The following is a 26,926-nucleotide window of genomic DNA, read 5'->3' as shown; positions in this document are numbered from 1 at the left end:
TGAAGAATTTTGAAAAGAATAATGGGCAAATATTATACAATGCAAGTGTCACGTCCTGACCAGTAAAAGGGGTTGTTTGTTATTGTATTTTGGTCAGGGCATGGCAGGGGGTGTTTGTTTAGTGTGTTTCGGGGTTTTTGGTTGATGTTTTCTATTTCTATGTGGGTTTTCTAGTTTTTCTATGTCTATGTTAGTTTTGTCAATGACCTCCAATCAGAGGCAGCTGTTTGTTGTTTTCTCTGATTGGAGGCCATATTTAAGTGTGTTTGTTTTCATTTGTGTTGGTGGGTGGTTGTTTCCTTGTATAGTCTGAGTACCTTACGGGACTGTTTTTTCATCGTTTGTTTTTGTATGAGTATTCTTTTACCTTCTAAATAAAAAGAAGATGAGCACCTTAACTGCTGCATATTGGTCCGATGTTTTCTCCTCCTCAGACGACGAAGTATATGACAGCAAGTGTGCAAAGAACTTAAGGACTTACCAAGACTCACAACTGTAATTGCTGCCAAAGTTGATTCTAACACCTATTAACTCAGAGGTGTGAATACTTAGAATTGAATTAGATATTTTATTTTCAATACACTTTTTATACATTTGCAAAATGTCTAAACATGTTTTCCCTTTGTCATTATGGGGTATTGTGTTACAACCTGAATTTAAAATCGATTACATATATTTGTTTCTTGCACAACAACACACAACAAAATGTGGAATAAGTCCAGGGGTATGAATACTTTTTCAACGCACTGTAAGGTAGGTCAGTGGGGGGCTTCAGCTAACTGTCTTTGCCCCCTTTCCTCTACCTCTCAAAGTGAATCCACCCTTCCCTCCATTCCTCCCTCCGGAACATTCTCTTATCTCCATCCTCCCGCTTTCACTAAACCCTATCTGCAGCACCAGTGGGTGACTCTTTAGTGATTAGGAGAAGGGGGATAGGAAGGAAAGGAGAAGAGGGGGAAGAGACATGAGCATCACACACTCATCCTCACACCATTCCCTTCCTCCTGGGAAAGAACCTGTCTTTCAATAAATGTCCAAGAAAACGTTCTGTCAAAGGCAGATCTTAGAGCTATAGAGGCAACCATTGTCTCATGGGATGGTGGGAGGGTAGAATTGTCTGAGAGTATAAACAAAGGAATGGACATGGTAACAGTCACTGGTTGCTACTGAGAAGTTATTCAACCCTCCCCACTAAATTTAATTATATGACCCTCCTCACCACTACCCCCATACCCCCAGTTATTGGCTCTCTCTGGAGTTACCTTTGATTGTCTGATCAAAACTGAACAAGCAAAACGTAAATTGCAAGCTGCATACCCAGTGGAACTGTAAATATGTGTCATCACCAAAATCAATTCAACGATTTTAATAGAATAAAAAATGCCTCCCTGTGTCTTATTAAATACATGTGAGACCACGATAGAGAGATGGAAAGAGTACTGATAGATACCATAGGAGGATATATAGGATATACAGAGTATATACAGTGTACTGTATATAGGAGGACAGCTTATAATATAGGGCGTAAGAGAATACTTACAAAGATGAGAAAGTTGAAGACAAACATTAGGTATTTGATGCAGCTGAGACAGTCTCTGTCCATGGCTGTCCCTCTCGCTGAAGCCTCTCCCAGCCCCTGAGAGAGAGAGAACACACAGAGACAGAGCAGTCATTTAAACTGATTTTGTTCTGCAAGAATACACACAACACAAAACCCAGCACTCACTTTTTCATGAGTTCAGCCCATCAAATATACAGTACCAGTCAAAAGTTTGGACACACCTACTAATTCAAGGGTTTTTCTTTATTTTTACCATTTTCTACATTGTAGAGTAATAGTGAAGACATCAAAACTATGAAATAACACATATGGAATTATGTAGTAACCAAAAAAGTGTTAAACAAATCAAAATATATATTTTATTTGAGATTCTTCAAAGTAGCCACCCGTTGCATTGACATCTTTGCACACTCTTCACATTCTCTCAACCAGCACATTAAATGCTTTTCCAACAGTCTTGAAGGAGTTCCCACATATGCTGAGCACTTGTTGGCTGCTTTTCCTTCACTCTGCGGTCCAATTCATCACCAACCATCTCAATTGGGTTGAGGTCGGATGATTGTGGAGGTAGGTCATCTGATGCAGCACTCCATCACTCTCCTTCTTGGAGTTGTGTTGGATCATTGTCCTTTTGAAAAATAAATTATAGTCCCACTAAGCACAAACCAGATGGGATGGCGTATCACTGCAGAATGCTGGGGTAGCCATGCTGATTAAGTGCGCCTTGAATTCTAAACAAATCACTGACAGTGTCACCAGCAAAGCACCCCCACACCATAACACCTCCTCCTCCACGCTTCACGGTGGGAACCACACATGCAGAGATCATCCATTCACCTACTCTGTGTCTCACAAAGACACGGCGTTTGTAACCAAATATCTCAAATTTGGACTCATCAGACCAAAGGACAGATTTCCACCGGTCTGATATCCATTGCTCGTGTTTCTTGGCCCAAGCAAGTCTCCTCTTCTTATTGGTGTCCTTTAGTAGTGGTTTCTTTGCAGCAATTAGACCATGAAGGCCTGATTCACACAGTCTCCTCTGAACAGTTGATGTTGAGATGTGTCTTACTTGATCTCTGTGAAGCATTTACTTGGGTTGCAATTTCTGAGGCTGGTAACTCTAATGAACTTATCCTCTGCAGCAGAGGTAACTCTGGGTCTTCCTTTCCTGTGTCTGTCCTCATGAGAGACAGATTCATTTTTGCGATTGCACTTGAAGAAACTTTCAAAGTTCTTGAAATTTTCCGGATTGACTGACCTTCATGTCTTAATTTTTGGGATGGGGGAGCATTCAGAATTTTGGATGAAAAGCGTGACCAAAGTAAACTGCCTGCTACTCAGCCCCAGAAGCTAGAATATACATATAATTGGTCGATTTGGATAGAAAACAGTCTAAGGTTTCCAAAACTGTTAAAATAATGTCTGTGAGTATAACAGAACTGATATGGCAGGCAAAAACCTGAGGAGAATCCATCCAGGAAATGCTATTATTTTGAAATGGCTGTTTTTCCATTGAAAGCCTATCCACCATACAAAGACTTATGACCCAGTTCACGATCCCCTTGGCTTCCACTACATGTGGCCAGTCTTTAGGCATTGTTTCAGGCTTTTACACTGAAAAATGAGGGCGAAACACCACTTTCAATGAGAGGACAGTGGAAATTTCCAGACATGAGTCCTGCGCGTGACCCGGAGCGTGCCTTTCTTGTTTTTCCTTTTCTAATGACGAAGCTATTGTCCGGTTGAAATATGATCGATTATTTATGACAAAAACAACCTGAGGATTGATTATAAACATCGTTTGACATGTTTCTACAAACTTTTATGGTACTTTTTTGATTTTTCGTCTGCCTGCTGTGACCGCGCTTTGTTCTAATGGATTACTGAACAAAACGCACCAACAAAACGGTGGTTTTTGGACATAAAGAGGGACTTTATCGAACACAACAAACATTTATTGTGTAACATGGAGTCTTGGGAGTGCAACCATATGAAAATCATCAAAGGTAAGTGATACATTTTATCGCTATTTCTGACTTTTGTTACTCCTCAACTTGGCTGGTTACTGTTTGTAATGATTTGTCTGCTGGGTGCTGTTCTCAGATAATCGCATGGTTTGCTTTCGCCGTAAAGCCTTTTTGAAATCTGACACAGCGGTTGGTTAACAAGAAGTTTATCTTTCAGCTGATGTATAACACTTGTATCTTTTATGTATGTTTATTATGACAATTTCTGTTTTGTTGAGTTTCACGCTCTGCAATTTCACCAGATGTTGTTTGAGACAGTGGATTACTGAACAAAACGCGCTAACAAAACAGAGATTTTTGGAAATAAAGAGGGACTTTATTGAACAAAACGAACATTTATTGGGTAACTGTGAGTCTTGTGAGTGCAACCATATCAAGATCATCAAAGGTAAGTGATTAATTTTATCGCTATTTATCGCTAATCGCAACAGAAAAACACCAAAATCATACCCACAGGCATTCTGCACCAGCAACACTTTCTGAACTATCCCAGAAACCAGAAACTTACAGTATAGGTTGGGACAACATATTCGCAGTGTCAGAACCACACAACCTGACATAGCACACAACTCGGTGAGCCCCCAAATTGTGACTGACAACTTATGTTAGTGTTTAACTTTGCTAATATCGGCCCCTCCCAGGGTATTTTCTGAAACAAAATGTGGCTTAGGTAATGAGCGTGGCAGGGGAATTATAGGTCTTCCTGTTGGCCGCAGTGACAAAATGGAGCTGTTTTAAAGCTAATTTCCTGTAAGTCTACATATCCTTCCATGGCTCATGCTATCGGAGTGACTCTAAACATTATGACAAAATCAATTCACTGTTGGAGCTACAAACATAAGCCATGAAAAAAATACTCCTGAATGCATAATTTTTTTAATGTAAGATTCTCCCTGACTGTCTAGCTTTTATTTTGGTGATTGTTAGTTCTCAAAGATGCTCTTATTTAATCATATATAGGTCCATTATCTTTTCTACATACTTTATATCTGTTTTTAATCATTTAAGTTTACACTGAAATATTCAGACATTGCTCGTTCTGATATTTCTTTTTTTATTTTGGGGATTTGTGTGTATTATGTTGTATTGTTTAGGTATACTGCACTTTTGGAGCTACAAACATAAGCATTTTGCTGCACCTGCGATATCTGCAAAATATCTGTACGCGAACAATAAAACTTGATTTGATTCAAAAGTATTTACTGTTTGTACATAGACTTTGAACGTCACAGAAGTGGGGATCAGTCATTCAGGCCCAAACACAGTTGAGCCTTCAAGCTTTTCCCCTGATAGCTTAAAACCATCAAGACCTGGATTGGTAGATATTGCCCTGGTTTTAACCACTGACTCAGAGTTCCTGAGAGAAATGGAGATAGCCTAGAGGAGTTTTCACAGCAGATAAGGCTAGAGGAAAAGGCAGCTAGAAGATTAGGAGTCTGAAGCTAGAAAGGAAGACAGGGAAAATGGAAGCCATTTCAACTTTTTTTTATAGATTGGCAGTGTCTGTGAGGAGTTGTCTGGTTGCCCAAACCAGGTCTATTCATAACTCCTACACTCCCTAAAGGTAGATTTACTTCTAGCCGTCTCGGAAGAGTTAAGTACCGTCGCTTATATGTGAAATAAATACGGGCATGTCAGGGAAAATCTTTTGTTTTTGTTGGTTTTACCTCTGACACCAGTGGCGATTGGTACCATTTAAGATGAGGTAGGATGATAAGGTTTTCTTGAGCATGGCGTTATTTCTATTACAGCATATTGGATGACTGTCATTCAGATTCCATTCACCCAGCTTAATGTAACATAAATAGGTTTAGGCTACTACATGAAACCAAAATGTTCCCTATACCTATCATGAGGTTGCTACAACCTAACCTATGAATGAAAATATACAACGTAGGTGCACAGGTCGAGAGAAATTTGTATAATCAAGGTGACAGACAGTGACACATTCAATAACACCTTGCACACTCTTGCCTGCATCTAGCTTATCTAGGGTATAATCATTAGTCCAACGGTTGCAAAAGAGTTTCTATTGGACAAACTCAGGAATGTTCATCCCCGTTTCGTTCCATTTGCTTCCATTTAAGAAAGCAACATCGGCTGAATGAATACACCCCTGATCACACGCAAACACAGTTCACTTACATAGCAGCCACATACAAACAGCATGATCACTTTGATCGTTGTAGCTATAATTCCTTCTCGCATCTACGCGCTCTCCTCCTCTCACATTTTCCCTTTGCTTGTGGACTTCAGTGCACAACACAACACATCACCAAACCTTCATATTATAATTGCTAACCACTACACACAACCTACATCGTTATCACCATTATTAGCTAACATCAAAGTCAACATACACTACATGACCAAAAGTATGTGGACACCTGCTCGTCGAACATCTCATTCTAAAAGTATGGGCATTAATATGGAGTTGGTCCCCCCTTTGCTGCTATAACAGCCTCCACTCTTCTTGGAACACTTTCCACTAAATGTTGGAATATTTCTACAATCTCGACAAACCATTTCTGTATGGACCTCGCTTTGTGCACAGGGGCATTTTCATGCTGAAACAGGAAAGGGCCTTTCCCAAACTGTTGCCACAAAGTTGGAAGCACAGAATCGTCTAGAATGTCATTGTATGCTGTAGCGTTAAGATTTCCCTTCACAGCCCCAGACCATTATTCCTCCTCCACCAAACTTTACAGTTGGCACTATGCATTCGGGCAGGTAGAATTATCCTGGCATCCGCCAAACCCATATTCGTCCTTACCACTTTGTGGCTGAGCCGATGCTGCTTCTAGACGTTTCCACTTCACAATAACAGCACTTACAGTTGAGCTAAGCTCTAGCAGCGCAGAAATTTGACAAACTGACTTGTTGGAAAGGTGACATCCTATGACGGTGCCACGTTGAAAGTCACTGAGCTCTTCAGTAAGGCCATTTCTACTGCCAATGTTTGTCTATGGAGATTGCATGGCTGTGTGCTCGAATGGAGATTGCATGGCTGTGTGCTCGATTGTATACACTTGTCAGCAACAGGTTTGGCTGAAATAGCCGAATCCACTGATATGAAGAGGTGTTTACATACTTTTGTATATATAGTGTAGCTGTTCTGATGTCCAGAAGCTCTTTTTCTGTCATAGGAAATGATGGCAGTAACATTATGTACAAAAAAAGTTATGATCAGCACAAAAAAACACAACCTAGCAGAATTGGTGAGGAGCCTGTAAAACAGAAGCTATCCATTGTAATGCCATTCAATTTTTTATAACCTTTATTTAACTAGGCAAGTCAGTTAAGAACAAATAAGACAGTGGGTTAACTGCCTTGTTCAGGGTGAGAACTACAGATTTTTACCTTGTCAGCTCAGGGATTCGACCTAGCAACCTTTCGGTTACCAGCCCAACGCTTTAACCACTAGGCTACCTGCCGCCCCATACCATGACTTACATTATATACCATGACTTACATTATATTTCTCCTTGTAATATTGGGGATGTCTCTCATGTCATCCCTGTTTAAAAGTAGTGTACTATATAGGGAATAGTGCACCATTTGGGAAGCCATGGCTCGGCACATGGCTTCACACCATCTGCTCCACATTCTCCATATGATCGATCTGCTCTACAGGCAATAATCTCTGCACTACACAGACCAAGCCAGTGATAGTCTCTCAACCCTCTCCCCCTATTTATGAAAAAGGTAAGAGACACTAACACATAAACTGGCCTCTCTTACAAAATATATTTTATCTCAATGAAAATAACCTGCAAAGGTTACAAAAAAGGAGGATGGGGGAGTTAATGGTAATGGTTGGGTTCTCTTTCAAAACTGAACACACTTGGCTGCATGGTGGTTTCTCCTTGAGAGTGACACTTTCAGCTCAATTAATGAAGTGACTCTATTGCCCTCCCTCCCCATCTCTCCTCTCCACCATCTCCCCCATCCTCCCATCTCTCCTCCCATCATCCCTCTCTCCTGACCAAGGACAGTAATGAAGTGACTATTATCCCCATCTCCTCCGTCTCTCCCCCTCCCTCCCTCATCTCACACATCATCTCTCCCCTACCCCCCATTCAGGACAGATGTACCAGCAGGACAAGGACACTGTGTCTGCTCTGAGCCAAATGGCACCCTATTCCCTATTTGGTGCACTACTTTTGACCAGGGCCCAGTCAAAGGTAGTGCACTATATAGGGAATAGGGTGCCATTTGGGAGGTAACTGTGTCTGATCTGAGCCAAACTCCCCCAGCCACCTTCACCCTCCCTCAACCCCGACCATGAGCCTGCATACCAAATCCCCTCCCTCCCTCCCTCCCTCCCTCCCTCCCTCCCTCCCTCCCTCCCTCCCTCCCTCCCTCCCTCCCCCCTCCCTCCCTCCCTCCCTCCCTCACCTTCCCCCACCCTGCTGCTCACCCTCCTTACCCTCCCTCCCTCCTCAAACCCCAGCCTAGACCATGAGCCATGAGGCTGCATAGCAAGTCATCATTAACCCATCAGACACTGCTGGGATCATGAGGATGGAACTTGACCCCTCTAAAATGCCATTGACTTCTTAAATGATCACCCATAATTGACCCCTAGGGACCAGGCTGATTGTCCCCTCTCCACCGTGCAGGGGGAGCAGGTGTGTGTGTGTGTGTGTGTGTGTGTGTGTGTGTGTGTGTGTGTGTGTGTGTGTGGTACATTGTTTGCATCAGTCTGGATACAGAAGGTGCACACACCACACACACACACACACTCTTCGCACATACACACACGGATGATAATGCTAATACCTCCTGATACGGACGCAGAGGGAGGACCACACACACAGACACACACCTGTAACATCACCCTTCATCTCAATGAAATACTCATTTTCATATTCTAGCACTGACTCCTTTAAATGTGTCTTAATAAGTAAACAGCCCAGAATGAAGAGAGAGAGAAAGAACAAACATATGAAAGAAATGGAGGGAGAAAAATAGAGAAAGAAACAGAAACAAATAGAAACAGACACTGAGAAAGAGAGCGTTTGAAATAAATAGTTCTCCCTTGAGGAGCAGAATGTCCCTTAATGACTGTCCAATTAAGAAAGAATGCTGCTGTGCTACTGTCAAACTGTGGTAAAGTGGTGGTGCATGCTAAACTGCTAACTAGCTACTTGATATACACACTCCTATAGAGGGCATACAGCTCACTGACAGAGAGAGAAGGAGTGTACTATGTAACTACTGCACAAACCTATACACACTACTATACAGGGCATCAAATCAAATCAAGGTTTATTTCTCACGTGCGCCGAATACAACAGGTGTAGACCTTACAGTGAAATGCTTACTTACAGGCTCTAACCAATAGTGCAAAAAAAGGTATTAGGTGAACAATACGTAAGTAAAGAAATAATAACAACAGTCAAAAGACAGCTATATACAGTAGCGAGGCTACATACAGACACTGGTTAGTCAGGATGATTGAGGTAGTATGTACATGTAGATATGGTTAAAGTGACTATGCATATATGATGAACAGAGAGTAGCAGTAGCGTAAAAGAGGGGTTGGCGGGTGGTGGGTGGCGGGACACAATGCAGATAGCCCGGTTAGTCAATGTGCCGGAGCAATGGTTAGTCGGGTCAATTTAGGTAGTATGTACGTTTATGTATAGATAAAGTGACTATGCATATATGATAAACAGAGAGCAGCAGCAGCGTAAAAGGGGGGGGGGGGTCACACAATGCAAATAGTCCGGGTAGCCATTTGATTACCTGTTCAGGAGTCTTATGGCTTGGGGTAAAAACTGTTGAGAAGCCTTTTTGTCCTAGACTTGGCACTCTGGTACCGCTTGCCATGTGGTAGTAGAGAGAACAGTCTATGACTGGGGTGACTGGGGTCTTTGACAATTTTTAGGGCCTTCCTCTAACAACGCCTGGTGTAGAGGTCCTGGATGGCAGGCAGCTTAGCCCCAGTGATGTACTGGGCCGTACGCACTACCCTCTGTAGTGCCTTGTGGTTGGAGGCCGAGCAATTGCCGTACCAGTCAGTGATGCGACCAGTCAGGATGCTCTCGATGTTGCAGCTGAAAAACCTTTTGAGGATCTCAGGACCCATGCCAAATCTTTTTAGTTTCCTGATGGGGAATAGGCTTTGTCATGCCCTCTTCACGACTGTCTTGGTGTGTTTGGACCATTCTAGTTTGTTGCTGATGTGGACACCAAGGAACTTGAAGCTCTCAACCTGCTCAACTACAACCCCGTTCATGAGAATGGGGGCGTGTTCGGTCCTCCTTTTCCTGTAGTCCACAATCATTTCCTTGTCTTAGTTACGTTGAGGGACAGGTTGTTATTCTGGCACCACCCGGACAGATCTCTGACCTCCTCCCTATAGGCTGTCTCGTTGTTGTCGGTGATCAGGCCTACCACTGTTGTGTCGTCTGCAAACTTAACGATGGTGTTGGAGTCGTGCCTGGCCATGCAGTCGTGGGTGAACAGGGTAGTACAGGAGGGAACTGAGCACACACCCCTGGGGTCTCCAGTGTTGAGGATCAGCGTGGCAGATGTGCTGCTACCTACCCTCACCACCTGGGGGCGGCCCGTCAGGAAGTCCAGGATCCAGTTGCAGAGGGAGGTGTTTAGTCCCAGAATCCTTAGCTTAGTGATGAGCTTTGAAGGTACTATGGTGTTGAACGCTGAGCTGTAGTCAATGAATAGCATTCTCACATAAGTGTTCCTTTTGTCCAGATGGGAAAGGGCAGTGTGGAGTGCAATAGAGATTGCATCATCTGTGGATCTGTTTGGGCGGTATGCAAATTGGACTGGGTCTAGGGTTTCTGGGATAATGGTGTTGATGTGAGCCATTACCAGCCTTTCAAAGCACTTCATGGCTACGGACATGAGTGCTACGGGTCTGTAGTCATTTAGGCAGGTTGCCTTTGTGTTCTTGGGCACAGGGACTATGGTTGTCTGCTTGAAACACGTTGGTATTACAGACTCAATGAGGAACATGTTGAAAATGTCAGTGAAGGCACCTGCCAGTTGGTCAGCACATGCCGGAAGCACACATTCTGGTAATCCGTCTGGCACCGTATCCTTGTGTATGTTGACCTGTCTAAAGGTCTTACTCATGTCGGCTATGGAGAGCGTGATCACACAGTCGTCCGGAACAGCTGATGCTCTCATGCATGCCTCAGTGTTGCTTGCCTCGAAGCGAGCATAGAAGTGATTTAGCTCGTCTGGTAGGCTCGTGTCAATTGGCAGCTCGTGGCTGTGCTTGCCTTTGTAGTCTGTAATAGTTTGCAAGCCCTGCCACATAAGACGAGTGTCGGAGCTGGTGTAGTATGATTCAATCTTAGCCCTGTATTGACGCTTTGCCTGTTGATGGTTCGTCGAAGGGCATAGCAGGATTTCGTGTAAGCTTCCGGGTTAGAGTCCCGCACCTTGAAGATGGAAGCTCTACCCTTTAGCTCAGTGCGAATGTTGCCTGTAATCCATAGCTTCTGGTTGGGGTATGTACGTACAGTCACTGTGGGGACAACGTCTTCAATGCACTTATTGATAAAGCCAGTGACTGATGTGGTGTACTCCTCAATGCCATCGGAAGAATCCAGGAACATGTTCCAGTCTGTGATAGCAAAACAGTCCTGTAGTTTAGCATCTGCTTCATCTGACCACTTTTTTATAGACCGAGTCACTGGTGCTTCCTGCTTTCATTTTTGCTTGTAAGCAGGAATCAGGAGGATAGAGTTTTGGTCGGATTAACCAACTGGAGGGCGAGGGAGAGCTTTGTACGTGTCTCTGTGTGTGGAGTACAGGTGATCTAGAATTTTTTTCCCTCTGGTTGCACATTTAACATGGTGATAGAAATGAGGTACAACTGATTTAAGTTTCCCTGCATTAAAGTCTCCGGCCAGTAGGAGCACTGCCTCTGGGTGAGTGGTTTCCTGTTTGCTTATTTCCTTATACTGCTGACTGGGTGCAGTCTTAGTGCCAGCATCTGTCTGTGGTGGTAAGTAAACAGCCACAAAAAGTCTAGCTGAAAACTCTCTAAGCAAGTAGTGTGGTCTGCAGTTTATCACAATATACTCTACTTCTAGAGACTTCCCTAGATTTTGTGCACCAGCTGTGGTTTACAAATACGCACAGACCCCCCCAGACCCCCCCCGTCTTACCGGAGTGTGCTGTTCTATCTTGCCGGTGCAGCGTATATCCCGCTTGCTGAATATCCATGTCATCATTCAGCCACGATTCCGTGAAACATAGGATATTACAGTTTTTGATGTCCCGTTGGTAGGATATTCGTGATCGTACCTCGTCTAATTTATTGTCCAATGATTGCACGTTGGCGAGTAACATTTACGGTAACGGCAGCTTTCCCACTCGTCTTCTGCGGGTCCTCACGAGACATCCGGCTCTGTGTCCCCTGTACCTGCGCCTCTTCCTCTTGCAAATAACGGGGATGTCGGCCCTGTGGGGTGTTTGGAGAATGTCTTGTGCGTCCTGCTTGTTGTAGAAAAAATCTTTGTGAAAGGAAGATTGACAGACAGACAACTTTGACTGAACACTCAGGGAATGAGAAGTTCTACAAGCAGATCTCACATGAAGAAAGTGTGAAGCTTCAAGCTTCACAGCATGGGACTCACAGAGAGAATACAGTGTTCTCACGGTCAAACTGTAACTCCTTTGGGTCTGGTTGTTAGGGAAACTGGCTGTGGCTGGCTGGCCAGAGCCCAAATGCTGGTTAAAAGCCCAGGTGGAAACATACAATGCTGCTAGTCCTGTGCCATCAGGCAAGGTACTTTAATTGGTTCAGAGAAGGCTATACAATATAGCTCTTATAGATGTAAAATGAGATCTTACAGATGGCCTCTGCAGGCGCTGTACTGTACACCAAGACAAGTGGGTAAGATTGGTCTCAGTTATCCTCGCTCAGTAGACCCATTAATCACTTCTATTCATTGTACAAAAAATGTTTGTTAAGACTAGGAAAAAAATCAGTAAAGGCATTTGGAGACAAAAACGCTATTGGGAAAAGGTATTATGTGTATTACAATTTCAGAAACTGCAGCATGCCAGTGTACAGTGAACAGTAATCCCATTTATTGCCTCTAGGGAGCACCTTTCATGCTGGTACAGTCCCAATGAGTAAGTCTGAGGCCCAAGGATAAAGGTTGTCCTCTGACCAAGCAGCTGACACAGTCGTGAACAATAGTCTGATTTACTAACAGTCTTTCCAGTCTGGACACAGAGTCCTCCCAGTCGAGAGAGAGAACCAGCTTTTGGAACTTCTGTGAGTGTAATGTTTACTGTTAATTGTTATGTTTATTTCACTTTTGTTTATTATCTACTTCACTTGCTTTGGCAATGTTAACATATGTTTCCCATGCCAATAAAGCCCTTGAATTGAATTGGAGAGAGAGAGATGAGTCTGATAGCATATGGTCTGGATATATTCTATCAACAAGAATGCAGGCCAAGGTCTCTGCCATCTAGCATTTTTCAATTCAATTCAATACAACCTCAGGAGTAAGGGGAAAGATCCTGGCTGATATGCATGCTCGGTGTGGTGGTGATCCTTGTCTTCTTTCGTCTTCTCCCTCCTACTCCTCCCTCACCCTCCTAGTCCTCAGTCTTTTCCCTCCCCTCCTCCGTCAACCCCCCTCCGTCTTTTACCTCCTCCACCTCATCCCACCCTCTTCCATCTCCTCCTCCACATTCATTCAGCAGATGCATAGGCTTTGCTCCAGTTCTCACTTAATAGTGTCAACACCTGTATCAGACAGAGTGGAGATAGTAACATGCTCAGGGAGGATGGATCGATTTATAGCCCAGGGATGGCAGACGGTCAATGGGCATTGATCCACTGAATCACCCCCTCTCCTCCTTTGTCCTCTCTCTCTTTCTCTCTCTCTGTGTATGCGGTAGTAGTGAACAATGAACACAAACATTTGTGGTCTGCTGTGTGGCTCAATTGGTAACAGGATGTCTCTAGCAACACACTACTAGGTTGTGGGTTTAATTCCCACAGGGATCACAAACACTTCAACACAGAGGCCTGTTAGGGCGCAACTAGGGTGTTCCCAAGGGAGCTGTAGACACACACATGCATACATACATGCACACACTGGGGCTTTCCATGAGAATGAGCTCTAAGTCAATGTAAATCATGTGTGAAATGATAATGAGTTGATGACAATGGGGTATATTATTAGACTGAATGCAACACTCTCCACACCTTAGCACACATCGTTAGACCGCTGTGCCACTTGGAAAGTCAATTAGGCTATTCTAAGAATTGGAAGCAGAGAACAATTGAAAGCGGCAGCTCTAGCCTTTTTATTTTACTACACTTCCATTTTTATAATGTTATTTGAGGATTTATTTTAAAGCTGGCTTTAGGCTAAAAACAAACTGCTAACTGCTAGCCTCCGGGCCCAAAACCACCTGTCTCTCATGGCTTCGCTCACCCCTGGATGTACCACCTGCCAGTATCTGAGCCAGAGAGTCGCAGAGCTGGAGGGGAGAGTATCTGTCTTGCGCCAGATCAAGGAGGACGAAGAACTCCTGGACTCCATGGTTGCACAAACCACCTCCAAAATCGACGACATCACCTGCCCCTGGCTCGGCACCTCAACTTTTGGGGAGCCTGTAAAGGAGAAACTCCATTCGGTTCCCTTAAACGAGCCATGGCCCAGGCTAGGAGCTAAACCGAAGGGCCTGGTCTGTTCCACCCCTTCTGCTCCGCCTCAGGATGCCTGGATTGCTGTCCGGGGAGTAAAGCACTCCAGGAAACGGAATCCATCAAATGTTTCGGAGATGCTACAATTGGGGAGAAGATTCGAGGTCCTGGAAGACCTGGAAGTGCATTCCAATCATACTGTACAGGGTCCCTCCGCTACATCTCTACTGCTGCCGTCTCACTCTCAGGTGGAAGTGCCCAAGCATACTCATCTGCGCTCCTTGCCCGCCGCTAGGTCGTCAGACTCAGCTGCTAGCCCCCCTCAACCTGCTAGGAGGCAGATCACCCGGGAGAGGCCCTGTCATTTACCCAGTAAACCCATCTGTAGTCCTTCCGTTCTCGTGGTGGGTTCATCCATGGTCCGAAACGTTTCCATCCGGAAAGCTGAGACCTTCTGCTACCCTGGCGCTAGGATCCCTGACCTAAATTCCATGCTACCGCTACTTATTAGGAAGCACTCCGCCGCTTCAATTGTCATTGTCCATGTTGGGTCTAATGACATTAAACTCCAGCAGTCAGAGAAATTGAGAGACGATCTTAAAACATTGATAAATACGCTGCTGGAATCTGGGAAGCAGTGCGTTGTTTCCGGTCCATTTCCATCCCCACGCTACACGGATATGGTTTTTAGTCGTATACGCCAATTACACACCTGGCTTAAGGGATACTGCTGCACGATGGGAATTCCATTTGTGGATAACTTTGCAGCTTTTACAGACCGACCAGGTCTATTTCTTCAGGACAATTTACATCTTAACAGGTATGGCTCCAGCATCCTCTCCACCAACATGTCTCTTACTCTTGCCTCATGTAGAGCCTTTGATACCTGACGTTGTGTATTTTCGGGGGTTGGCTTTTGGGATTGTACGCTCCCCTATCAGACTACGTTCAATGCTCCTCTCCCAGTTTCATTAATTAGTCCCTCAATTGCAAATATGGAACAAACTACAGTTAACAACCTTTCTGCAATTCCTAGATTATTGTCCAATCACCGTATTGCGAATACTACTCACATGCAGAGAGGTATTGTTAGTAGTAATCTTGTCCCCATAAAATTGAGCTCTGTCAATAGCTCGAAAATGGTTTATTGCTCATCCAGTGCAGCTTCAGGTGCTACCTTGGATACTCCATCTGATATGAATTCCTGTAGCAATGGCATTGGAATAATTCATTTGAATGCTAGAAGCCTGATACAAAAGTTGGACTTTATTGAAATTTTGGTCTCACAATCAAATGTTGACGTATTGGTTGTATCTGAATCGTGGCTGTGTGATTCTGTGCCTGATTAAGATGTTCAGTTGATTGGGTACAATATTTATAGAGCTGATAGAGTTGGTAGAGGTGGTGGTATCGCGATTTATGTAAAATGCTGCTTAAATGTTTCTGTGTCCATATCAACCTCTGTCCCAAAGCAATATGAATGTCTAGTTTTAAATTTGGTACTTGGTAATAATGCTCGTTTAACTCTAGGAGGGGTATATCGCCCCCCCTCAGCTCCTCCTTGTACTCTATGCAAATTATCTGATATACTGTCTAATTATGCAAACTCTGAATTACTGATTTTGGGAGATTTTAACCTGGATTGGCTTTCACCAGTATCCGATAAATTAAAAGACATTTGTACTGAGCTAAATCTAACTCAGCTGATAACTAAACCAACCCGTCCCAACTTTAAGAACCCAGTAAAATCTACTCTACTAGACATTATTCTAACAAATACCCCCCATAAATACACAGCCAGTGGGGTTTTTGCAAATGATATCAGTGATCACTGCCCTATTGCTTGTATTAGAGATACCAGGCTGAAACACTCTGATCCCTGTATAATCTCTGAGAGAAATTATAAACATTTCTCACAGCAAGCTTTTACCCTTGACTTATATCACTCTGAGTTTTTATCCACTTGCTGCTTTCTGGACCCGGTTTTAGCCCTTGCTTTTTTCTCTTCTATTGTTACCTCTATGTCTGATAAACATGCCCCGCGTAAGAATCACAGAGTAAGACACCGAACCAGTTCTTGGTTCTCTCCTGAATTGTCAGGTCTTTTCCTGCAAAATAATCGGGCCTGGGCCTTGGCGAGGAAAACAGGTACTCCAGCTGATTGGCTGTTTTTTAGGCAATTGAGAAATAAATGTACTGCAGCTGTCAAAAAGGCAAAATCAAATTACTTCCTTAATGCTATGACAGATTCTGCAGGAGATCCTGCAAAATTCTGGAAAACCGTTAATTCACTGAAACGGGGGAATTCTGCTGTTTCTCTTCCTAAGCAAATTACCTCAGATTCCTGTATCCTAAGTGAAAAAAATGATATTTGTGATGCTTTTAATAAGCATTTCATCTCTGCTGGTTTTTTATTTGAAAGGAAAAGTGGCCATTGTGGCACTGGCCAGTTAGTTGATTTTTCGTCTTGCTTTTCAACCGTTACTCTGAAAAATGGTAACCCTGTTTTTAGTTTCCAGAAAATAACCGAAGCAGAGGTTCTAGCTGCCCTGTGTGCCATTGATACTAAGAAATCCTTAGGCGCTGACAATTTAGACCCGTTCTTACTTAAGTGTGCTGCATCTATCATTGCTGGTTCAGTGACACACATTTTTAATCTAACATTAAGCACAGGAATTATCCCTAAAGTGTGGAAAGCAGCTTTTGTTCTGCCATTACATAAGGGAGGTGACGGTAGTGATTTGGATAACTATCGACCCATCTCTAGGCTCCCTTGTCTGGCAAAGATCCTAGAATCTATAGTCAACAAACAGTTACAGTCTTTTCTTTCTGCTAACAGTATTCTTAGCACCAATCAATCTGGTTTTAGATCTAAACACAGTACCACATCGGCCACTATGCTTGTTGTAAATGATATTGCAAATGCCTTAGATGATAGAAAGCACTGTGCTGCGTTGTTTGTAGATTTGTCAAAAGCTTTTGACACTGTAGACCATGCTATCCTTTTGAGTAAGCTGTCATCTATAGGAGTGGGCACTGATGCCTGCCGATGGTTTTATGACTATCTTAAAGATAGAACTCAGGCCGTCATGGTCGACGGGGTCAAGTCTGACTCCTTACAGTTACTTAAAGGGGTCCCTCAGGGTTCAATAATTGGCCCACTATTGTTCTCACTTTATATAAACAACATTGGTGATGATGTCAGATATTGTAAATTCCATTTATATGCAGATGACACAGTGATGTACTCTATTGCTCCAACAGCGGACCAAGCTTTAATGCAGTTGGAGTCTGATTTTAGGATACTACAGGGGTCTCTTTTACAGCTTAAACTTGTTTTAAACGCTAAGAAAACAAATGTCATGTTTTTTTCTAGGTCTAAACTCTCAGTTAGAAACACTTTTGTAATCACTAGCTTGGATGGTACTCAAATCAAACAGGTCTCTGCATATAAATATTTAGGGGTATGGTTAGATGATAGGCTTTCTTTTAAAAAAACATGTTACTGAATTGGGAAAAAAAGCTCAAATTTAAGATAGGGTTCCTTTAGAGAAACATGGCTTGTCTGTCCTTTGTAAATAGAAACCAAATTGTGCAGGCTACTTTTATGTCAGTTTTAGATTATGGTGATATTATCTATATGCATGCGTCGGCAAACACATTAAAACCACTGGATGCTATTTACCATTGTGCACACAGGTTTATCACGGGTGATAGTTACAAAACTCATCACTGTATCCTATATCAACATGTGGGTTGGGCCTCTCTATCTGTGAGGCGAGAGCAACATGCTCTCTTGTTTATTTATAAAGCGCTTCTTTTAAAACTACCTCCATATATATCATCATTAATTTCCACTAGATATACAAATTTTAAAACCAGATCACAGATGTGGATTACATTAGAGACTCCTGCGGTCTCCACAGAGTTGGGTAGGACTGCCTTTAGTTCCTTTGCGCCTTATTTATGGAACAAACTGCAGATCCAACTTAAGTTAGACACTCTGGTGTCCCTTGCCCATTTCAAAAATGTTATGGAGGATCAATATGATGTTGTCTGTGATTGTTTCTGTTGAATTGTGTCTTTGTTTTGTATGTTTGAAATGTTCTTGTCTGTATGCCTAAAACTGTACATGTCAACATGTTTACACAGGGCACAGCCGTAAAAGAGATCCAGGTCTCAGTCTGTTTTCCCTGTTAAAATAAAGATTTAAAAAAAAATATATATATATAAAATCCTGTTGGGTTCAGACCTTTTGAACCGGAATGGACGTATGGAATGGATTATCTGCCTAGGCATGTGTTGAGATAGAATCAATGATTATCAAAGCACACACATCGTTCATTGCATTACAAACTCCTTTGAATATTGTCCAAATCGAAGAACACACATCATTACATTGGAACTTTCTCAGAATGACCCACAGCATCTACTATCACAAAACAGTCTTCTGCTACTTCCAAAATCTAGATACTACTGTAATAGCAACCAAGCTAGTCTAGTAAACCTGTCACGCCTGCTCCCGCTCTCCCTCTCTGGCGCTCGAGGGCGCCAGGCTGCCCTTCATCACGCACACCTGTCACTATCATTACGCGCAGCAGCACTCGTTGGACTCACCTGGACTCCTTCCCTTTGTTGATTGGCCAATCTATTTGCCTGCTCCCCTGGTTGTTCCCTGTGTCTGCATTAATGTCGTTATGTGTTTAAGTCGAGACGCTGTCCTGTCCTGTTCCATGTCCGTGCTAATTAAATGTTCACTCCCTGTACTTGCTTCTCATCTCCAGCGTCGACCCTTACAAAACCCACTGGGCACAGACATCATTTCAACGTCTAGTTTTGAATTATATTTGGTTGAGATTTAGGTAAAAAGTTAGGTGAAAAAAAGACTAAATTCCCTTACGTTGATAACTTTTTGGAAATCCAATCAGTTTTTCCACGTTAATTCAATGTCATCAGATAGATTTTGTTGTTGAAATTATGTGGAAACAACGAAGATGGAAGTAAACAGTGGCAGAAACAGGTCCTTATAGGGACAGACAACCCCCTCTGTCCAAGAGCAGTAAACGCTAGTATACACACGCAGGCATGCACACTTCTGGCAGGGTTATACGTAGAGTGCAATAGAGGAACTGAGACAGATCTTGTTCTAAATAGCATAAGACTCCTGGCTGAGTAGTCAGCCCAGAGTGGGCAAACATGTAAACAAGTTTTTAGGGGTAAGAATCTACAGTGTTGTTGATGCACAGTGCATACTTTTTAGTCCAAGACTACGCTTAATCTGTTTGCGAAACTGCCCCTTTTTGTCTGTTTTATAATCCATAAAAAACAAATACAGAGTGAACATAAAAAAGGGGTGAAAATGTAACATGGGACTCTATGACCGTTTTTTATCATAATATCCCCCTGGGATTTTCGACAACATTTAGAAAGCTTTCCAAGACTACGAGCTCTGCATAAAAGACTGAGCATGGGCTGAGGTGTTGTGTGCTGTGGGGAGGGGGTGAGAGTGTATTTTGTTTGGCATCTCCAGTTAATACTACCCACTGGGCACACACATGTTTGAATCAACGTTGTTTCCACGCCATTTAATTAAATTATGTTGAACCAACGTGGAATAGACGTTAAATTGACGTCTGTGCCCAGGGGGTAGTTCCTGTTACTGCAAACAAAGAACTCCAGGGTGAAGTTTCCCCTAGGTACAGATCTAGGATCAGCTTCCCTTGCCCCAATCCTAACCTTAACCATTAGTGAGGAAAATGATAAACTGACCCAAGATCAGCGTCTAGGGGTAAATTCACCCTACACCAACAAAGCACAGCACAGCACATCAGAGCTGCGGAAGAACTTTAGAGTTAGGAACAGCTTGGATGGCCATTTGTCTAATGAGTGATCACTCACGCGGCTCTGCTCCCTATTACCAGGCCATATGTTAGTTAGAGGACCAGAACCACAGGCCAAACCATGCCTGAAACATGTTACTGTTTACTTTGCTGGTTTGTTAGCTAAGCCTCTCACCGTGAAGCTTTTTTTTGAAGTGACACATTAATATTCATGACAGGCTACAATACAGAGGGATCAGACTGAGTGCATGGAAAGAGAAAAGGTAAAAACAACAACAGCAGGGCCTAGTTGTGTTACAGGTTGTACCTTTGAGGGAGTCAAAACCAAAGCCTGGAGAAAGTGTGTGCGTGTGGGGGGGGGGTCTGTGTGTGGGCGTGTGTTTGTGTCTCAAAAGAAAAAGGAAGATGGCCATCTGCTACACACATGTAAATACACCACTTATTAAATAAAACAAGTAAAATTCCATGTGCATAGTGCATTCCACAGATCACGTTTATAAGTCAGTGTTCAAAAGTTATGGCACACCTGAGAGTTGGGAACCACTGCTCTAGGCTACCATCTGGAAATGGAAATACATTATTTCATCCATAAAAGTTATCAGGCAAAAACACACACACACACACGTGCAAGCACACACACACACATGCGCGCGCGCACACACACACACACACACACACACGTGCTTGTTTTCTAGCTTTAAAGGTAAAGCTGTATGGTGAAAGGTTTCCATGTCTGTCTGCAGGCTATGTTGTGGCTTTGTCTGAAGTCCACTTTAACCTCTCGATCTATGCATGTCTGCTGCCGAGGCGTGCTTTGAATGCTAATGCTATAAATCTCTATGTTAATAAAGGGTCTAACCCTAACCCACTGCACCGCTGTGACAGGCTGAGGGGTCAAAGCCCACTGGTGGTGTCTTAGTAAGACCCAGCCATCCTTCTCTGAGCTCTGGTGGTGTGCGTAACACCCATCTATCCCTTGCCATTCCCTTGGTTAATATCAAGGCACGGATGTACAGTATGTTGCAATGGAATGCAGACTGTTGGTAATCTCTGTAGAAAGCTTGAGACTCAGATCATTCACCAGAATCCTTCTCCAAGCCTGTAAGACCCAGCCATCCTTCTCCAAGCCTATAACACCCAGCCATCCTTCTCCAAGCCAACTGGTGGTGTGTATAAGATCCTTGGTCAAACCTCCATGCCTCCTGTTGACGCACGCACGCGCACACGCACACACACACCTATGTGTGCTTGATTAAACTGAGGCTGGAGGAAGAGGATAGCAGTTTGAGCCTAAACACCTCCACAATTCTCTGTGCTAAGATAGACATGCACAGGGAAATAACTGATGTGAGAAAAACACAGAGGGAGAGGAGGCTTTGAGAAATGGGCAATTGAGAAATGGAAGTGTTTTTGAGAGAAAAGTATTAGTCAGGCAAACTCAGTGTTGAAGCTATATGCTGAGAGATCATGAGTTGAGATTTGGATGGAAGTGACAGCAACATACCATGAGTTTCTGTTTCTGCGTCTTCGTTCAGATGAAGCAGATGACTTCTCTGTTTCCCCTCCTCTCCTGTTTTCATTTAGCTGTGGGCAAAAAGACGGACACAGGTCAGAGGTCAGGGGTCATTGATCACGTGCAGAACCCTAATGGTTACAGTTTCTCTATTTTTACTAAATTACAGAGAAACTGTCTATAGAACAGTCACGAAGAACATGTGCTGAACCACAATAATGAGAGTCAGTTTCTCTGTGCTGAAAACCTGTAGGACCCGGGTATTAAGAACATGTACACTCAACAAAAATATAAACGTAACATGTAAAGCGTTGGTCCCATGTTTCATGAGCTAAAATAAAAGATAACAAATGTTCCATACGCACAAAAAGCTTATTTCTCTCAAATGTTGTGCACAAATTTGTTTATATCCCTGTTAGTGAGCAATTCTACTTTGCCAAGATAATCCATGCACCTGACAGGTATGGCATATCAAGAAGCTGATTAAACAGCATGATCATTACACAGGTGCACCTTGTGCTGGGGACAATAAACGGAGCGTGCAATTGGCATGCTGATTGCAGGACTGTCCACCAGAGCTGTTGCCAGATAATTGAATGTTCATTTCTCTACCATAGGCCGCCACCAACATCGTTTTAGATCATTTGGCAGTTCATCCAACTGGTCTCACAACCGCTGACCACGTGTAATCACGCCAGCCCGGGACCTCGACATCCGGCTTCTTCAAATGAGGGATCGTCTGAGACCAGCCACCCGGACAGCTGATGAAACTGTGAGATTGCTCAACCGAATAATTTCTTCAAAAACTGTCAAACTGTCTCAGGGAAGCTCATATGCGTGCTTGTTGTCCTCACCAGGGACTTAACCTGACTGTAGTTTGGTGTTGTAACCGACTTCAGTGAGCAAATGCTCACCTTTGATGGCTACTGGCACGCTGGAGAAGTGTGCGCTTCATGGATTAATCCCGGTTCCAACTGTACCGAGCAGATGGCAGACAGCGTGTATGGCGCTATATGGGTGAGCGGTTTGCTGATGTCAACGTTTTTAAAAGAGTGCCCCATGGTGGCGGTGGGGTTATGGTATGGGCAGACATAAGCTACAGACAACGAACACAATTGCATTTTATCAATGGCAATTTGAATGCACAGAGATACTGTGACAAGATCCTGAGGCCCATTGTCGTGCCATTCATCCACCGCCATCACTTCATATTTCAGAATTCCATGGCCTGCGTACTCACCAGACATATCACCCATTGAGCACGTTTGGGATGCTCTGGATCGAGGTGTATGACAGCATGTTCCAGTTCCCGCCAATATCCAGCAACTTCACACAGCCATTGAAGAGGGTGGGACAACATTCCACAGGCCACAATCAACTCTATGCGAAATAAACGTGTCGTGCTACATGAGGCAAATGGTGGTCACACCAGATACTGACTGGTTTACCAATCCACGGCCCTACTTTTTTTCCCTAAGGCACTTTATCTGTGACCAACAGATGCATATCTGCATTCCCAGCCATGTGAAATCCATAGATTAGGGCCTAATGAATTTATTTCAATTGACTGATTTCCTTATATGAACTATAACTCAGTGAAATGTTAGAAATTATTGCATGTTGCGTTTCTATTTTAGTTAAGCGTATAAAATAAGCCTCTATAAGACATTTCAAACGGTGAGATTTGGCGAGCCAATCACAGAGACTGCGCCAGCATTTTACCCATGGGAATATTACACTGATACTCAGCTGGAGGAAGAAATAAAAAGGGACAGAGAAAAAAAATGCAGCAGCTGCCGCCTCTAATAGTTCCAATCCTGTCTGTGTCTGCGCGTGCGCGTTACCAGTCAAGTAAAATTGTAATGCCTGCCGCCAAGGTAGCCTGGAGGGTAGGAGCGTTGGGTCAGTAACCAAAAGGTTGCTGGATTGAAACCCAGAGCTGATAAGGGGAAAGGTATCCCCTTGAACCATACGGTTCAGTTAATTGGTCCTTTATTTGTGTGTAACACAGTCTCTCTCTCTCTCTCTCTCTCCTCATACTGGTTCTATCTGATGCTAACCTTGATTAGCATCTCATGCATTATACATAGGTAAACTAGCATACATTGCTAAATACACGTTGCTAGCAATAACTGACTGTCATAATGGATATTCAACTTAGTGTGGCTAATGAGCCTAAATGCTTTTAACTTTTCCTACTTCGCTCTTCTGTTCTTTTCAGTTTGCTTTCTTTGCCACAAGTGTGTAAGTTAGTCCCAGCTGAAAATAATTATATGGCAGCGCAATGGAGAGCCAACTACATTACTGCTAGTAGCTATTCCTGCCTGCTTGAACTTAATGCAAAAATAGTCAGAGGAGCTATTCTGATGGAATGACAATACTTTGGAGTGGATTTCAAAGTGATTGACAGTGGCTTTGACAACTGTAACATCAAATATCTATAGATAGAAGCGTTAGCTGTCTGTAGAGACATTCTCCTCCATTAGATGTACAATTCCAGGCTGTATGTATTCTACCTCTTACAGACGCTGAGATAGAATGGAGAATCATAATGTCCCGAGAGTATTCTGGAACCAGAGCCTAAGCCATCACCGTCCTCATTATCATCCTTCTATCCTTCTACACCATATTGCCAGCAGTATCCTACAGAATCAACAAGACACCAAACTGACACTTGCAGCTCACCAATCACTCATAGAACAAAAACAAGAACACACTCACACCAGCCCCCATATAGCATATGCACACACACACACAGACACACATTTTGTGATTACATCTAAACACTACACAATGCAATCACAGCCTGAGTAGGTAACTAGCGAGGAAGAGAGATGCTCCGAAATTATACACTGTTATCACAGGGTTTGCACTGTGAGACTCTTCACAGTAAACACCCAGGGAATCAATAAACCTCCACAGTGGTACAGAGGATATAGAGGCACACATTTATAATATGTGGAACCAAAATCCATCTTTAGGAGAGCAACAGAGGTGTTTTAAACCAATTTTACAGCCTACTTGTTTACAAACAATCCAATATCATTGGCTCTATTTGCTTCTTGGACAGACAGACAATAGATCTGTCTCTCTATCAGGCAAGTCTATCAATACCTAACCCCCCCCTCCCATATATCAATAGCAGTCATACTTAGAAGTGTGTACTGAAACAAAAGGGATCAACGTCTATCTATCCTGCCAAGCTGGTAACAAAAAAGCCTCTCCAATGCCCTGTGCTTAGTACTATTGCGGTTGGCAGGTAGCCTAGCGGTTAAGGGCATTGGGCCAAAGATTCCTTGATGCCCTTCCAGACTGCCTCTGCCTACCCAAGGACGTCAGAGGACAAAAATCAGTTAACCACCTAACCGAGGAACTCAATTTAACCTTGCGCAATACCCTAGATGCAGTTGCACCCCTAAAAACTAAAAACATCTGTCATAAGAAACTAGCTCCCTGGTATACAGAAGATACACGAGCTCTGAAGCAAGCTTCCAGAAAATTGGAACGGAAATGGCGCCACACCAAACTGGAAGTCTTCCGACTAGCTTGGAAAGACAGTACCGTGCAGTATCGAAGAGCCCTTACTGCTGCTCGATCATCCTATTTTTCCAACTTAATTGAGGAAAATAAGAACAATCCGAAATTTCTTTTTGATACTGTCGCAAAGCTAACTAAAAAGCAGCCTTCGCAAATGGAGGATGGCTTTCACTTCAGCAGTAATACATTTATGAACTTCTTTGAGGAAAAGATCATGATCATTAGAAAGCAAATTACAGACTCCTCTTTAAATCTGGGTATTCCTCCAAAGCTCCATTGTCCTGAGTCTGCACAACTCTGCCAGGACCTAGGATCAAGGGAGATACTAAAGTGTTTTAGTACTATATCTCTTGACGCAATGATGAAAATAATCATGGCCTCCAAACCCTCAAGCTGCATACTGGACCCTATTCCAACTAAACTACTGAAAGAGCTGCTTCCTGTGCTTGGCCCTCCTATGTTGAACATAATAAACGGCTCTCTATCCACCGGATGTGTACCAAGCTCACTAAAAGTGGCAGTAATAAAGCCTCTCTTGAAAAAGCCGAATCTTGATCCAGAAATTATAAAAAACTATCGGCCTATATCGAATCTTCCATTCCTCTCCAAAATTTTAGAAAAAGCTGTTGCACAGCAACTCACTGCCTTCCTGAAGACAAACAATGTATACGAAACGCTTCAGTCTGGTTTTAGACCCCATCATAGCACTGAGACTGCACTTGTGAAGGTGGTAAATGACCTTTTAATGACGTCAGACCGAGGCTCTGCATCTGTCCTCGTGCTCCTAGATCTTAGTGCCGCTTTTGATACCATCGATCACCACATTCTTTTGGAGAGATTGGAAACCCAAATTGGTCTACATGGACAAGTTCTGGCCTGGTTTAGATCTTATCTGTCGGAAAGATATCAGTTTGTCTCTGTGAATGGTTTGTCCTCTGACAAATCAATTGTAAATTTCGGTGTTCCTCAAGGTTCCGTTTTAGGACCACTATTGTTTTCACTATATATTTTACCTCTTGGGGATGTCATTCGAAAACATAATGTTAAATTTCACTGCTATGCAGACGACACACAGCTGTACATTTCAATGAAACATGGTGAAGCCCCAAAATTGCCCTCGCTAGAAGCCTGTGTTTCAGACATAAAGAAGTGGATGGCTGCAAACTTTCTACTTTTAAACTCGGACAAAACAGAGATGCTTGTTCTAGGTCCCAAGAAACAAAGAGATCTTCTGTTGAATCTGACAATTAATCTGGATGGTTGTACAGTCGTCTCAAATAAAACTGTGAAGGACCTCGGCGTTACTCTGGACCCTGATCTCTCTTTTGAAGAACATATCAAGACTGTTTCAAGGACAGCTTTTTTCCATCTACGTAACATTGCAAAAATCAGAAATTTTCTGTCCAAAAATGACGCAGAAAAATTAATCCATGCTTTTGTTACTTCTAGGCTGGACTACTGCAATGCTCTACTTTCCGGCTACCCGGATAAAGCACTAAATAAACTTCAGTTAGTGCTAAATACGGCTGCTAGAATCCTGACTAGAACCAAAAAATTTGATCATATTACTCCAGTGTTAGCCTCCCTACACTGGCTTCCTGTTAAGGCAAGGGCTGATTTCAAGGTTTTACTGCTAACCTACAAAGCATTACATGGGCTTGCTCCTACCTATCTTTCCGATTTGGTCCTGCCGTACATACCTACACGTACGCTACGGTCACAAGACGCAGGCCTCCTAATTGTCCCTAGAATTTCTAAGCAAACGGCTGGAGGTAGGGCTTTCTCCTA

The 26,926-nt window shown here is 43.2% G+C and overlaps 1 protein-coding gene across 2 annotated transcripts in view; it reads right to left on the bottom strand.

Annotated features, from left to right (window-relative positions):
- The window catches only part of tspan18 (tetraspanin 18), a 127,747-nt gene that overhangs the window by 21,092 nt on the left and 79,729 nt on the right, over nt 1-26,926 (bottom strand). For both annotated transcript variants that reach the window (XM_045696628.2, NM_001140106.1), the window contains 2 exon segments: nt 21,593-21,672; nt 1,541-1,636 (listed from right to left, as the gene is read on the bottom strand). In XM_045696628.2, the coding sequence (XP_045552584.1) occupies nt 1,541-1,636; nt 21,593-21,595 (99 nt within the window). In that variant the 5' untranslated portion in view covers nt 21,596-21,672.

This window comes from Salmo salar, chromosome 16 (assembly GCF_965601325.2).
Source record: "Salmo salar chromosome 16, fSalSal1, whole genome shotgun sequence".
NCBI classification, from domain to species: domain Eukaryota; kingdom Metazoa; phylum Chordata; class Actinopteri; order Salmoniformes; family Salmonidae; genus Salmo; species Salmo salar.
Note: the sequence above shows the minus strand (reverse complement) of the source record. Positions and strands in the feature narration are given on the sequence as shown.